At 33.0% G+C, this 15,449-nt stretch overlaps 1 protein-coding gene across 1 annotated transcript in view; it reads right to left on the bottom strand.

The window, feature by feature from the left end:
* The window catches only part of unc-13, a 347,574-nt gene that overhangs the window by 50,599 nt on the left and 281,526 nt on the right, over positions 1 to 15,449 (bottom strand). The window contains exons 8-9 of the mRNA XM_072534612.1: positions 6,218 to 6,359; positions 5,581 to 5,707 (exon numbers count right to left, since the gene is read on the bottom strand). Coding sequence (XP_072390713.1) covers positions 5,581 to 5,707; positions 6,218 to 6,359 — 269 coding nt within the window. The remainder of the gene's footprint in view (positions 1 to 5,580; positions 5,708 to 6,217; positions 6,360 to 15,449) is intronic.

Here is a 15,449-nt window from a genome sequence, read left to right as displayed (position 1 = left end):
TAAGGAAAGAGCAGCAACAAAAGGGGAAACAATATAATTATTGACACTGGATTTACAGAAATGTCCGCCAACGCCTGTTCTAAGTAACCAGCAGAGGTTTTATAAGCTCAAGTTATGGACATACAATTATACGATTTCAGACAATGTTACGTCTTGCATGATGTGGGATGAATCAAAGTCTGGACGTGGAGCAAACGAAATGGCTTCGAGCTTTTTGAGGTGGGTGGAGCTATAAATGAAAATGTAAGAGAGATTACTGTGTGGTCCGATACCTGCCCATCCCAGAACAGAAATATGATAATGGTCATGCTTTACTTTTGGATATTTCACAAGTATTCACAGATAAAAATTATAAATGTCAAGTTTTTGTTACTTGGTCATACCCATTTAGAAGTGGACAGTGACAGTGAAAACATTCAATGTAATTAATATGGAACTAAATGACTTTACGACTCTTTACAACAGCAACTGTTCACCTTTTATTATAAGATAAAAAACTCAGCAAAATACAGACTTTCGCATGTCAGATGTTGTACACTTGCAAGTACGCAGCGATAATTTAGGATTACTTTTTTCAAAACTAATTTTAATTCGGAAATATTCCAATCTGCTAATCTTGACAGAAATACTAGGCGTGTTGTGTTTTCTGCGGTCCTGCCTGTGATTCGCGATAAGCCAAAGGAGATATCTACAAAAAATACACACATCTGCAAAGTTTGCTCACCTCGGTGCCAAGTGAATTTCATAATTTTTATAAAAATTTATCCCACTCCGATAAAGTAGATGAGGATTTAAAAAATTTTTCCAAAACAATTTGAAGTGAACAACACTCATGATCCTTTGAGTTTCGTTTTTCGTTAATTTTGTTTAGTCATTTTGTTTTACAGATATGGCTTGTTTATTTCATTTAATTAAATAAAAAGAAGTGTTCTTAACTAAATTTTGTTTTATTTATCGTATTATCGCCAGCTTATTTATTCACGTGTGTTAACTTACCATTTTTTACCACTTTAACTTTACTAGATGCAATAAATAGTGAATGCATTCAAATGGGACTTGACATCAACACAAATAAGACCAAATTTATGATAGTATCAAGGAGTCCTATAAATAATGAACAACTAACTCTTGGTAGACAGCAAATAGAGAGAGAGCGACAAAATATAAATATCTGGGAGCTTACATCAACACAGAATTAGATCCAGACCAAGAGATTAGGGTACGAATAGAAATGGCAAGGGCAGCGTTCTTAAAATTCAAGCAATTGTTCTGTGACAAAAATTTGAATACTGCGCTGAGATTGAGGTTTGTTGAATGTTACGTCTGGTCGCAACTATTGTATGGGGTAGAAACATGGACGTTAAAAGCGCAAATAGTTAAGAAGCTCGAAGACTTTGAACTTTGGATATACCGGAGAATGTTGAGAATTCCATGGACTGCTAGGGTCACCAATGAGGAAGTGCTGAGAAGGGTGGGTCGAGATAAAAAATTGTTGAGAACAATAAAAGTACGCAAGACTGCATACCTTGGACATACTAAGAAATGATAAATATAGTCTTCTGCAGGTCATCATGCAGAGTAGAGTCGATGGCAAAAAGGGAATAGGTAGAAAGAGGAAGTCATGGCTGCGAAATATTCGAGACTGGACCAACATGACTGTAGACGAATTATTTCACGTTGCAAAAGACAGAGAAAGTTTTAGAAATGAGTGTTCGCCAACCTCCGTTAATGGGGACGGCATAGGAAGAAGAAGAACTTATATTATACCTATCCCGAATATGATAATTGTTTCAGTATAATAATGTTCAACAGTATTAACTCCATGTTTTTTTCAAAAAATAAAAGAGCTATAAAAATAACAAATACAGAAATATATAGTATCATTTATACCTCTCAAATGGTGTTTATCACATCTTTGAAGAAAAAGAAATAAAAATTCTATTTAAAATTTACTCTTTATATTTCTTTTAATCTGCTCTCCTGTAAAATTTCAATTTTGTGAGTTAATGAAGTTTAGCTCTGAGATACATAAATAGTTTTATTCTAATCTTTTCTAATGTATTGTGTGAAATAAAAACTGGGTCTCACAGATCCAACCCGACTGTTCATGCAATTTGCATGTACTTGATTACTCAAGGGTTAAAATCACACCAATCTCTCATTCAAATTCAATAATATAGGCGGTACTACAGTTGTGCTTATTTGATCCACCCACTGTACCGTATTAGTATTTCAATTAGTTACCTGCAAAGGTTTTCTTTTATAAATACCAGCACTACCTATAAATACTCGGATTGGTTGCTGTTATCAGTGCAGTCGAAAACAAGTTATTTAGCACCAATAATCGTTATTTGATTACCTAATTTGTGGGCATGATACATTAAGTAACCAGTTTTTATTTACGACACCGATAAAACGAGAATACTGAAAGTGTTTTTATATAAACACATGGAATTTAGTAAATAATAAATGTATAGTTTCATTTAAAAATTATTTAATTATTTTAAAATGACAATTAAGTACATGCTTTTGTTTTTGCTTCAAATCCGGAAATAGTTTTCAAAACACTTTATTAAATTAAAAAATTGTTATAACTCATAAGATACGTATTTTGATACAGCAGATAAGTTTGTTTTGCCTATCTCATGTGGATTTAAAAAGGGTAAGTAATTAAATATATATTTATGTTTATTTTTAGTATCTATTAAACTGTATTTTATTTTCAGATAAAATAAAGTTTTTAACTCCACATGAGATAGGCAAAACAAACTTATCTGCTGTATCAAAATACGAATCTTATAAGTTATAACAATTTTTTAATTTATTATAGTGTTTTTGAAAACTATTTCCGGACTGGAATCAAAAACAAGAAATAAATGTGAAAATAAATATGAATATATGACAATAAATATGAAAAGGACATGGCAGCCAGGATCGTTGCAGGAAACAGGGCATATTACTCATTAATGATCGTACTTAAATAAAAAATACTCTCAATACCAGTAAAAATGTGTGTACAAGACAATAATTTGTCCCACGATAACGTATGGAAGCGAGACATGGACTCTAAACCAGCGGGAAACGACAAAATTACTGGTACTGGAAAGAAAGATCAAAGAGAGGAAAATGCAATACTTGGGTCATGTGCTGAGAGGCGAAAGATATGAATTACTTCAAGTTATACTGGAAGGAAAAGTACAGGGCAAAAGATCAGTAGGAAGACGCCAGAACTCGTGGCTGAAAGACCTGAGGAGATGGTTCGACCGCTCATCCGCAGAGATCTTTCGCGCAGCAGTTTCCAAAACTACAATTGCCATTTGGATCGGCAACCTTCGAAAGGAGACGGCGCAATGAGAAGAAGAAGGAAAGAAAGATAGTGCGGTCTATCTATGGGCCTTGCAGAGAAGAGACAACAAGAGAATGGAGAAGAAGACACAATGATGAACACCAGACAGTATTTTTTTAAGCCCTTTTCTCTATTCGGATTGCCGAATAAAGGCCTCTCCTAATTCTCATTGGTTCTGCAGTTCTTTTAATATCATCACTCCAACGCATTTGCGGTCTTCCTCGTGGTCTTTTGGCTTCATATGGCCGCCAATTCTTTATTCCATCGGCCATCCGTAAGACGTTCGTTATGTCCAGCCCATTTCCATTTCACTTTAGCTGCCTGTTCGACAGCATCTTTTACTTTTGTTCTATTACGAATGTTTTCATTGGTTTTATGACCTTTGAGTAAGATACCCAGCATCTGTCGTTCCATAGCTCTCTGAGTTTGTCTGATCATCTCCATGTTTACTTTTTATTTCTCTTTACTCCAGACAGTATATGGAGATGAAAACATAGTACGCTACATTAAAGCAAACCGAATAAGATGGGCGGGCCACGTACTAAGATCGAGTGACGAAAGACTCCTGAACGCTACATTCTGGGAAAGGCCCGATGGCAGAAGGTCAGTTGGTCGCCCAAGAAAGAGATAGAAGGAAGCAGTAGCCTGTATCTACGCAAAATGGGAATACAACACTGGGAAATAGCTACTCAGGACCGACAACAATGGAGGGAAATAGTAAACACGGTAAAGACTCACATAGAGTTGTAGAGCCAAATGATGATGATGATTAAACTTTATTACACTCTTTGTTAGTTTTGATTTTAGTTTTAAAAATTCAATAAGTTAGGATGTGTGTGGCCACAGAAAAGTCAGCTGGTACTTCACCATTTCTGAGGATAGCTAACCTTAAAGTAAAAGTTCTATTTCTATCTAATGCGATTAAAAAATCACAAACTTTTACTTTATTTATTGTTTTATAGCAGAAAGACCTATGTCAGAAACACGTCCTATTACAGCAGCTCGTGCAGGAATATGAACAGTTAAGTTATAAAAGTGAAATTCCTACTACATTTGGCAGACACTGAAGAAGAAGATCACAGTAATACAGATCATTAATACCTACGAAACTTTATTTTTCTTTGTCGATTTTTGCTTTTATTAATCTTTTTTTTTGTTAAGATACGTACATTATTCATGATCATGATTATTCATTTAAAAATCTGATACATTAAAACTATGGCATGTTTATTGTAAGAAACAACTTTCAACTAAAATTTACACAGACTATGTCTGACAAAATCCCAGAAACGACATCAAGATCATAATTGGAGATCTTAATGCAAAAATAGAGAAAGAAAATATATATAGTCCATACATCGGAAAATGCAGTGCCCATGACGTCACCAACGACAATGGAAATAGAATAATAGGATTCGCAGCATCCAAGGGCATGGTCGTTGGAAGTACCTACTTCCCCCATAAGAATATCCATAAAGTAACATGGACGTCGCCGGATGGTACAACCAAAAATCAAATAGATCACATCCTAATAGAAACCAGGCACTTCTCTAATCTAATGGATGTACGTACTTATCGTGGAGCTAATATAGATTCAGACCACTTCTTAGTAGGCGCAAAAATAAAAGCAAGAATCTCAAATGCAAAAAAAGAAAAGGGCAAGGAAAAGAACTCGCTACAATTTAAAACTCTTGAAAGAGCCCCGTGCTCTAGAAAGGTATCAAAATTACCTTGAACATGAAAGCACAACAGATGAGATATAATTTCGAATTGTACGAGAAGTATAAAAAAATAGTAAATGGTAGAGATGTAATATCCTTCATAAAAATAGGTAGGCTTAGATGGGCTGGACATGTGTCAAGAGCAAATGAAAATTACCCACCCAGACGAACTCTATTATCGGTCCCAGTGGGAAATAGGAGTAGAGGCAGACCACGACTGAGATGGAGGGACGGTGTGGACGAGGACGCAAGGAAAATCGGCGCGGCAAATTGGCAACGGTTGGCGATGAACACAAACGACTGGCGAAATAGACTGGGGAAGGTCAAGGCTCAACTAGAGCTGTAGCACCACTGATGATGATGATGATGATGTCTGACAAAATATTGCATGTTATAATATAATTTATCATAATTTAAACAGTTTCATTGTATTAGCCAAAAAGTTGGTAGAAGAAAAAATCGTCTCCTGAAAAAAATACGCTTTGTTGCTTATTATTATTACTTAAATATTACCTCAATTATAGTTTGACCCAAGAAATCATCAGACTCCCTTGTTAACTTCTGCCTCAGCTTGCTCTTCAAGTCATTGTCTTCGTCCCACACTCTTACTTTGATTCTGTCAGAAGAATTGTGACATTCACTGTAAAATAAAATAGTTTTTATAAACTGATAAATTATTTTCATTTTTAGAACTAGATCATTTGTGAGTGCAGAAAGAATTGCTGCGAATTATGTCTGGCTAAATACATCTATTAAAGGCTAACTAACCCTCACAGTGTCAGCTGAAAACACGCAAACACCCCAGGCAAGTAGGAAATTATTTCCAGAATCTTGCACTGATAAATTATTAGTCTGTCCCATGGATTCTGGGTTAGGGGAACAAAAAATTAACAAAGACAGGAAAAAGTTAAGACGACACTTGATATAGGAACATATAATGCACGTTCGCTACTATTTGATGAAAAACTTACTGAATTTGAGTGCGAATTAGAAAATATCAATATTTGGCTTTTCGGGAATTTTTGTTTTTTGATCATTATTTTTATGTCTAAATTTAAATTGACCGGATTATTTTATTGGTATCAAAGATATATAAATTGAAAGAAAAGAAAATGTTCCTATATCTAATTTCCCTTAGTTATATACTTACAAATAAAACTTCTCGTCCCAAACCGGATTCAGTTCTTGCGGCATGGTTCTTGTGCGTTTCTTCACCTTCCCTACTTGGACCGTAACGTAAGGATCCGATGTTCCGCTTTTGTCTTTGGCAATCAAACCTTGCGCTGACTTAACTAAACCGCAAAACACAAAATTAGTACAAAATACTGAAATTATTATCAAGAAATAAGACAATGTCTTCATAAAACATTGTTAGTGTTTTTCGTTTAATGTTTCATGAAGATAATAAAGAGTTATTTTAGACTCGCTGTAAACTTTTTCTGTAAGACTACAGAAAGAAACCGAATACAACATCAAAATTAATATATACAATAATGCAACACATCACAACATTCAATATACAACACCTTTACAGACATCAAATATTTAAGACATCATGCAAAATATGCTGGCGATAGGCGAGAAGATAGAGCAAGTACTCCAAGGACGTACTACTGTAGCATTTGTTGTAGAAGTCGTCTTAGAGTAGTCGCTTGAGGATATTTTTTGTTACCAAACACAAAAGGACATATTTCATATATACCCAGAATTTAAAAAAAAAAAAAAGATTCGTTATTTTTTATTTTGTGATTGAACCTAACCTAATGCTTTAGCCTTGTCATGCAAAAACATTTGTCGACTATCATGATAACGCCACTTCAGAATTATTTAAAAACTTATTATTTAAGAACTTATTAAGAAGTTATTGCCAAATATAGCACCAAATAGTGTAATTGTGATGGACAATGCCAGCTACCACAGTCGTAGGCTGAATAAAGTTCCATGTTCTAATGACACCAAACTTAGAATCCAGGAATATATGCTGGAAAATGATATATATTATGAAGATAATTATTCTAAAAAACAATTACTTGAAACTTTAAAATCATTTTTCATCAGAAAACAATATGGCATGAGCTGAAAGCATCGGTAAGGAGAAGTAATGTTTGGCTTACTTTAAACTCATCTGTGGTTCCTCTAAATAAATTAGAAATGAAAAAAATAACCAATGACAGCTGGAAAAATTCAGATAGGTTGCTCAAAGAAACAATTATTATAGATCTAGATAACGACAGTGATAGTGAAACTGACTTGTCCATGTAATTTTTTTTTAAATGTAAGTGCTTTTTGAATTGTATTTATAAATGGTAAACTTTCTATGTATACGTTAATTATGTAATTATTTTTAAATTCAGTTGATAACGGTATAAAACCAGCTTTTAGACACACTTCAATTAATTTTGAAAATAATTTTCTAAAATATTTTTGCCTATGTTCTTTTTGTTGTACTCTATTTAGAAATGATAAAGTTTTGTAAATATGTGAATGTATGTAAATATGTGAACTATTATAACTTTAGTAGACAATGGTAAAGACCGGCTTTTAAACACACACCTTGCGGTAGACACTTATCGATAATATATATTAATTACTCTCTTAGATCTCTGATAGGACTATAAATATTATTTAAATGAAATTTGAAAAGTTAAAATATGTCAGTGACATATAACAACATGATACAAACTTAATTACATCTAGATATCGATCTTTGTCTACCAATATTTTATTTGATCGGGCTATATTTGTTAAATAATTATTTTAGACGAAATTATACATAGAAAAAATTTTACAATAAAATTTAAAGACTTTTCTATCTTCTGGCAATAATTTTGTAATCAAAAACAATAATCTGTACTAATTCGGGCATACATTGAAATACATCCTTTTGTGGCTGTGTAGTTTGTTAATCATGTGTAGGTATTTCGATGTTGTTTTACCTGCGTGTCGTCTGGCCGTTCTACCCATCGACCTAATTCCTGCAAAAACTTACTCAAACATTTAATATAAATATCGTTTCTAATTTATTGGCTAAATATGTTCGAAATCGATTGCATATTTTGATATAGATTTATAATATTTTGATTTGAAGCATATCTGATGGTATTGTCTTTATGAAAACATTCAAAACAAATGTGGACTAAAATATTCACACTATAATAAATTTGGAAGCTTTTGGTTTTATTGTATATGTAGGAGAACTATTTATAGGCGAGGCAAAGAAGTACTAATTTCCACAGCAAGATGAATCGCTATGCAACTTTTTGCATTCAATTCGAGAAAGTTGAAATATCGACAGGAAAAAATTCCATTTTTTTACTAGGGACTTTTCGGGGTCGCTGAACACGACCATGATAAAGACGATGGTCCTCGATCTACGTAGTGTCCAGGGTGGATCCTGTCTCCTCAAGTTTTATTTATTTATTTTTATTTAAAATTAGGAAAAAGTTTTTATTTGGGGTTTTTTCAGGTTGCTGATCACAAATATTATGACGGCGATGGTCGCTAAAGTATCTGATACCCAGGATGAACTTGGGTTAAAAAAAAAGATGGTTAACAAATAATCCTATTATTTAAATTTATTATCTTCCCCATCTTCTTCTACATCAGATAATTGATTTTCTTCATAGTTCTCCATATTAGTGCAATTGGACTCTGTATAATTTTTATATACCAAATTGCAAACCAAGACATTCTTTCTACATCCGCATTTTTATACAAAAAAATGGTGATTTTCATATTTTGAAATAGAACAAGGAAAAAAAAACTATGTAACTTGAAAAATATCTGTGTACTAGTACGTGTGAGAGGATAAGTATAAGAATACATATGAAAATAAAAGGTGGAAGTTGCTACAGAGGAGATTATAATATGTGTCACCTGTCTCTTTATCAGTGCTACCAATAGGGAACTTGCGTAAAATTTTAAATTCGAAAAAATGATACAAATCACAACAGAACATAATTTAATATATATATATATATATATATATATATATATATATATATATATATATATATATATATATATATATATATATATATATATATATAGCGCTACAGACTTTGTAGCTCTCTGACTTATAAAAACTTTTCCATCTATTTTTTTCGGTCCCTTGCTTTCTCTTTCCAATTTCTCAATTTCTCACACCTATTTCTGACAAGTCTTGCTTTACTGCTTCTAACCACTTCTTCTTTGGACGTCCTCTTCTTTTTTCCCCATTTCTTCTCCCTTCAGTATTATTTTAACATTTCGATTCTCTGGCATAGGTGTAATGTGACCAATCCATCTAGATCTTTGGGCTCGTATTTTTGCCGTAATTGCCAGTTTTCCATACATCCTCATTATTGCTTTATTCATTCGTCTTTTCCATATATTCCCTGTCGTCTTTATTTCTCCGAAGATTTTTCTGAGCAGCTTTCTTTCTTAGATCTCTACTTTCTTTTCTTCCTGCTGTTTCATAATCCACGTTCCACTGGCATACATCACTTTGAGTCCAATTATTGTCTCGTAAACTCGCAGTTTAGCTGTTCTTGACACATTTTTGCTTTTAAGTATTTAAATTCTGACACTTTTTCAAAACTATAGACAGTCTTTGGTCCTTTTATTTTAATATATTTGTTATTATTTGTTATGTCTCCTCTCATTGTCATATATTGCGTTTTTGTTTGGTTTATTATTAATCCGCATCTTTTCGCTTCTTTGTTGTTTTTTATTTGTTCTCGCTAGTATTAATACATCATCCGCGAACGCTATGCACTGTTCTCTGCTATTGAAAATAGTCCTGTTGGTGCTTATATTTTATCTTATTACGATTTGTTCTAATACTAGTTTAAATAAATTCGTTGATAGCGAATCCCTTTGTTTTAAACCTCTATTCATTGTGAACTGTTTTGAAAAGTTTCCTTCCATTGTTACCTCATTTATCGTGTTCCTAAGCGTCATTCTCACTAGCCTTATAAGCTTTTCTGGTACTTGTAATATTCTCATGGCGTTCGTTCATGTTAGATTTATTGAGCCATATGCTTGTTTAAAATCAATAAACAACATATGTAATCCTAAGTTTTTCAAATGCGAAAAATTATTTCATTTTTTTGCTGTACTAAATACTCTCATTCTACCATAATTTTATAATCATTATCCTGCTCCAACCCTTTCTACTTCGAGTTGAACCCCACTCCTGTAGAAATACAGACAGTTTCAAAAAAGAAAAGGAAAGGATTCTCTCTCGCCTGCTGAGTTTCGCTAGCAGCAGACATACCTCTATTCTCTGTTGAGTATCGTTAGGAGCAGATATACTCTCGCTTCCCTGTTGACTATCGCTAGTAACAGACGTATTCTCTCTACTGTTGACAGCCGCTAGCAACAGACATTCTCTCTTTTTCCCGCTTATAATTACTCAAAAAATGCCACGAATCCTCTTTTAAATCGTATACAGACGCAAATGTGCTCTATCTCGTGATCTCAGTGTTAGTACCGCGAGGCACGTGTAAAGCAAACTGTAAAGACCAGTGAAAGCCTACAAATACCGCGAATGTGTTCGTAGCAACAGTATTGGTAAGACTTTGTATAAACTTAATTTGCTATAATCTGTCTAACCCTTTCCTACCTCTTATAATTATTTTGAACCAGCCCTATGTAATACAGTCTTCACACACTGAAATTATATTCATAATTTGACATATGTACACCCCTTGTTGTACACAAACCTTTTGCAGGGTGGAGAAGCCAAAAAATCTTGTCCATTTTGTAAGTGTTTTACATACACTCCCTTCAATTACCAAAAAAGTGTAGTAAAAGGAATGACCAAAACTCATATTTCTTAGGCTTTAATTATTTTTAAAGACTAAACTGTTACTCAAGTTGAAGCAAAGTTTTTGAAAGTACACTAAGTCGTATTAAAGCGTTGGTGTATATCAATTAATCGCTAAATTTCCTTAACTAATTTACTAAGTTAAAATTGTAGTTGATCCAATTACGGCGTATTTTGGGATGAATATTGAATTACTATGATTAATTGAATCGGGCTCAATTTATGAATTTTCAGGGCGTTTTGTTAATATATCATCGTAAGTGCGTGATTAGATCTAACGAGAAGAGATGACTAAATAAAATGTCTTAGGAAAAGTTGGATAAGTAGTTTAAAATCCATCAAAATATTTTTCGTTAACAAAGCAATAAAAAAAAACCATAAAAAGAGAACTATCAGAATCTGATGAAGAAAAATTTAGATTGAAAGATTAAAAAAGGATTATAAAAGATAAAAAGGATATCTTCTTCGTTTTCCTCTTTATAAACAATTCTGCTGGTTTATTGACGGATTAATTTAATTAACCAAACGGAAGATTGTCACTCCATATTTTGCTCGGTTGTCTGATGCGTCTTCTGCCAATTGATGACCTATCTCTTGCCATTTTGACGACAAAGGTCTCCTCCATTCTGCTTATATGGTTATTCCATTCTTTTTCTATCTTGTATCCATCCATTTATACACTGTACGTTAAATTTTCTTCTATTGTTTTAGTTTTCCGAGATGAGATTGTCATATTAAATTCTTTTGCTCTTGGACCAGTTTTTGCAAACTATCTTCATCTTGGGCCATCAATATTCCGTTGTCTGCGTAACAGAGTATTTTTATTTATTTGTTTACCATTCTGTATCTTCTTTCTTTGTTAACGCTTTTGATGATTTCGACCATAATTAAATTGAAGAGCATGGGGCTCATTGAATACTCTAGCTTATGCCGTTGTCGATTTTTATAGGATCTGTAAGTTATCCATCTATTCTGATTTTCATTTTGTTGTTTTGGTAGATATTTTCGATAGTTTTTTTAATATTTAGGGGAACTTCTTTATTATACAGAAGATGGATTACATCTTTGAGTCTTACTCTGTCAAACGCTTTCTTTAGGTCAATCAGACACAGCAATGCTGGTCTATTATACTCTAGTAATTTGCTTTAAAACGAATATTGCATCTGTACATAACTGTACACGATCTTCCACTAAGAAAACCCTGTTGTTCATCTGCTAAACTTATCTTCTGATTTATTAGCACTTGTAAAATTTTAGTTGTATGTTTTAAGATAGTAGGGTGTCGTTTTCTGGCTGTTTTTTTTATCCTTTTTTAAATAGTAGAATTAGTTCTGTCGTTCTTTATTTTTCTGGTATTTCATCGTGTTTTATAATTTTAATAATTAATGTTGTTAGCTGTTCTGTCATTGCTGCTCTATATTATTTTAGTAATTCATTTACGTCTTTTGGCTTCAAATGGCCGCCAATACCCGATTTCTTTATTCCATCGGTCATCCTTAAGACGTTCGTTATGTCCAGCCCATTTCCATGTCAGATTAACTGCCTGTTTTATAGCATCATTTACTTTTGTTTTATTACGAATGTCTTCACTGGTTTTATGGTTATTGAGTGATGTTTATTTTAGTGAATGTCCAGGTTTGAGCTCCATATGTAAGTACAGGTCTTCTTCTCTTTCTTAGCCTTCTGTCGTTCATGTTTGGACATAGGCCTCTCCCAACTCCTTCCATCGGTCTCTATCCTGAGCAACATATTTCCAATTTGTTTCGGCTATTCTTTTAATGTCATCAACCCATCTCCTCTGTGGGGGTTTATTGGTTTATTATTAGTGATGCGTCCCAAACAGCCTCTCCTACTCAAATGTCAACCTCACCTTCACGTTAGTGAACCCTGTTATCACCAACGAGGCTCTGACGACCGAGTATCAGCGATATAACTGTAACACCCGAAATTAAGAAAATGTAATTCCATTAAGAATGAGTGGTGCTGACCCATCGTTTCCGAGGGGTGTTGGCTGAACTGAGTAGGCGTCTAACTTCGGTTACAATGGTGGACAAGACACATTCTTCTACCCCACCAACCCGTCTGGCCAGCGCGGTGGGATATGGCCAAAACCTCCAAAACCAAACATGTCGATTGCAACAGAAAGTACAGGTAGGATACAGGAATTAAACACTTTGGTTCGCAGTCTTTGAGGTATATTTTTATTTTTAAGTACATATGAGGGTCTTCCGAATGCTGCCTATCCCATTTTTACACGTCTGCTTATTTCGGTAATCTGATTTTCTTTGCTTACCTTGACATCCAGTTAACCTATTTGTAATATTCTTTGTAAAAATTTTGTAAAGTTTTGAAAGAAGTGATATTGGTCGATAATTTTTCAGGTCTGTGGTGTCTCCCTTTTTGTGTATTAGTATTGTTTTAGCAGTGTTCCATTGTTCGGGTATGTTGCCTTCGAATAGACGCAAGAATATATGTATTTTCTCTAGGAGATTTTTCTCATTTATACTTATTCATGTTAGAGTAAAATTTGTATCACTCAACGGTCGAATAACGATAATTTTTAATCACTTAAACTATTTTATTCATTATAATTTTTTAAGATGTTATTTTTGTATATTCCTAAAAAAAATAAAATCATAAGTTTCATTATATTGTGTAAAATATGTACCTTAATGTATCTTAATGATTGATTGTGTATACCTTCTAAGCAAAAGTTTTTCTGTTTTCTTAGATTTACATCAACAAATTTAAAGGTTTCTTACTAACTACTACATATAACAAGATTCGCTCAAGATTTACATTTTAAAGTTCAGAACATGGGGAAATGATATTTGCTTTTATTTCAAGAGATTAATTTTCTATGGCGAGTTTTGTTTCGTATTTAAGAGTTATATTTAGTTAACACCACACATAAACAGCAATACTGAACGTTGGTTACAAAGTCCTTTATATATGTTAATGTAGGATTTGCCAAAAAATTATTTTCAAAAATAGGAGGTAGCTGTAAGCTTTATATTAACGTAATATACAAGGTTTTTCATAACACTGTATCGTAACAAAGATACACGTCACAAGATGGCGGCTTTTAACTGCCATGTCAACTTTGATTTCTTTCTCGTCTGTCCACTGTCAATTCGTCTTCTCGTCGCGTAGCTATCACGTCTTCTTTTCGACTATACTTTCGACAAAAATGTTTTTCATAACACCGATTTAAATGAAACACTAGCAAAGAAAATAAAATTGCTAGAAAGAAATGGAATGTGCAAAATCTGGGAAGCAACAGTTGTACAATGGCACTCAGAAAGCATTACCAACAGGCCAAGGAATTAAAATGTAAATAAAGAAAGCCAAAAAGATATAGACTCCTACAGGTTGGAATAAAGGATACCATTGAAGCACTAAAAGATAAAATAGGAAGAAAAACTTGTGCCCATAAAAATCATTGATTTGATGATGAAAGCAAGAATGCAATAAAAGAAAATATGAAGCCTACAAACAAGCTAAATTTTGCTGAGAATGTCAATTTTGCGAAACATTAAAAGATGCAAAAAGTTTACCACTCCTTTCCCTAGGGATTTTACCAAATATCTGGACGCTCTAGAAAAAAATGTTCCAAATAAAAAATGTAGCTGAGATGATTTTTAACAAAAATGTTTAATAGCACTTTTAAAGGCGATTTTGAATGATTTTAAAGCAAATTTTTATCAACTCGACGGTAAAAATTCGATATCTTTTGATCAGAATGTTATTCTGACATAAATCAAAATGCATTTTAAAACTAAAGAGTGTAGCTTTTGTACACTATTTTTACCAAGGCGTACAGATTTTTGGTAAATCGATTTTATCTGTTTTTCCCTCTAAGATGGGGCGTTTTAAGGGGAAGCCTAGGATAAAAGTGATAAACTTTTTTGCATCTTTATGGAGGTTTTGAATTTGACATTCTTAGCAAAATTTAGCTTGTTCGTGTAATTGTTCAAGGTCAAATCTCTGACGATTGGACTATTGATGGATGTTGATTTCTAAATAAAAATCCACAATACCTATCCCCTATATAAAAAATGCTTTCTGAAAATGATTTATACAACTGTTTTCGTATTGTTCTGAAGCTATTTTCTTGTGGCATTTTAAATTAATTAATATTTAAATGGGAATAAGCCACACTTAAAGGTTAAAATACATTTATTCTGAAGCTATTTTCTTGTGGAATTTTAAATTAATTAATATTTAAATGGGAATAAGCCACAATTAAAGGTTAAAATACATTTATTGACGTTTCAATTTCCACTTCGGAAATCGTTCTCAAAATACAAACATTAGTAAATTAAACAAATTTTGTTTTTGTTACTTAGTGAAAAATTCTACTAATAATTTAATTTTATCTGACTCATCTATACTGACAATTCAGACATACATTATACATTTTAAAGTAGACGACTTTAAAATGATATTGCCAATATTGTTGAGTTGCGTTCCTGGGACGACTTTACTTATAAGATAGTTCATTCGATTACATGAAATCAACTTTAACGTGAGAATATCCGTCAGAAAAAATCATAACATGTAATTCGTCTTT

Source organism: Diabrotica undecimpunctata, chromosome 6 (genome assembly GCF_040954645.1).
Source record: "Diabrotica undecimpunctata isolate CICGRU chromosome 6, icDiaUnde3, whole genome shotgun sequence".
Classification (NCBI taxonomy): domain Eukaryota; kingdom Metazoa; phylum Arthropoda; class Insecta; order Coleoptera; family Chrysomelidae; genus Diabrotica; species Diabrotica undecimpunctata.
Note: the sequence above shows the minus strand (reverse complement) of the source record. Positions and strands in the feature narration are given on the sequence as shown.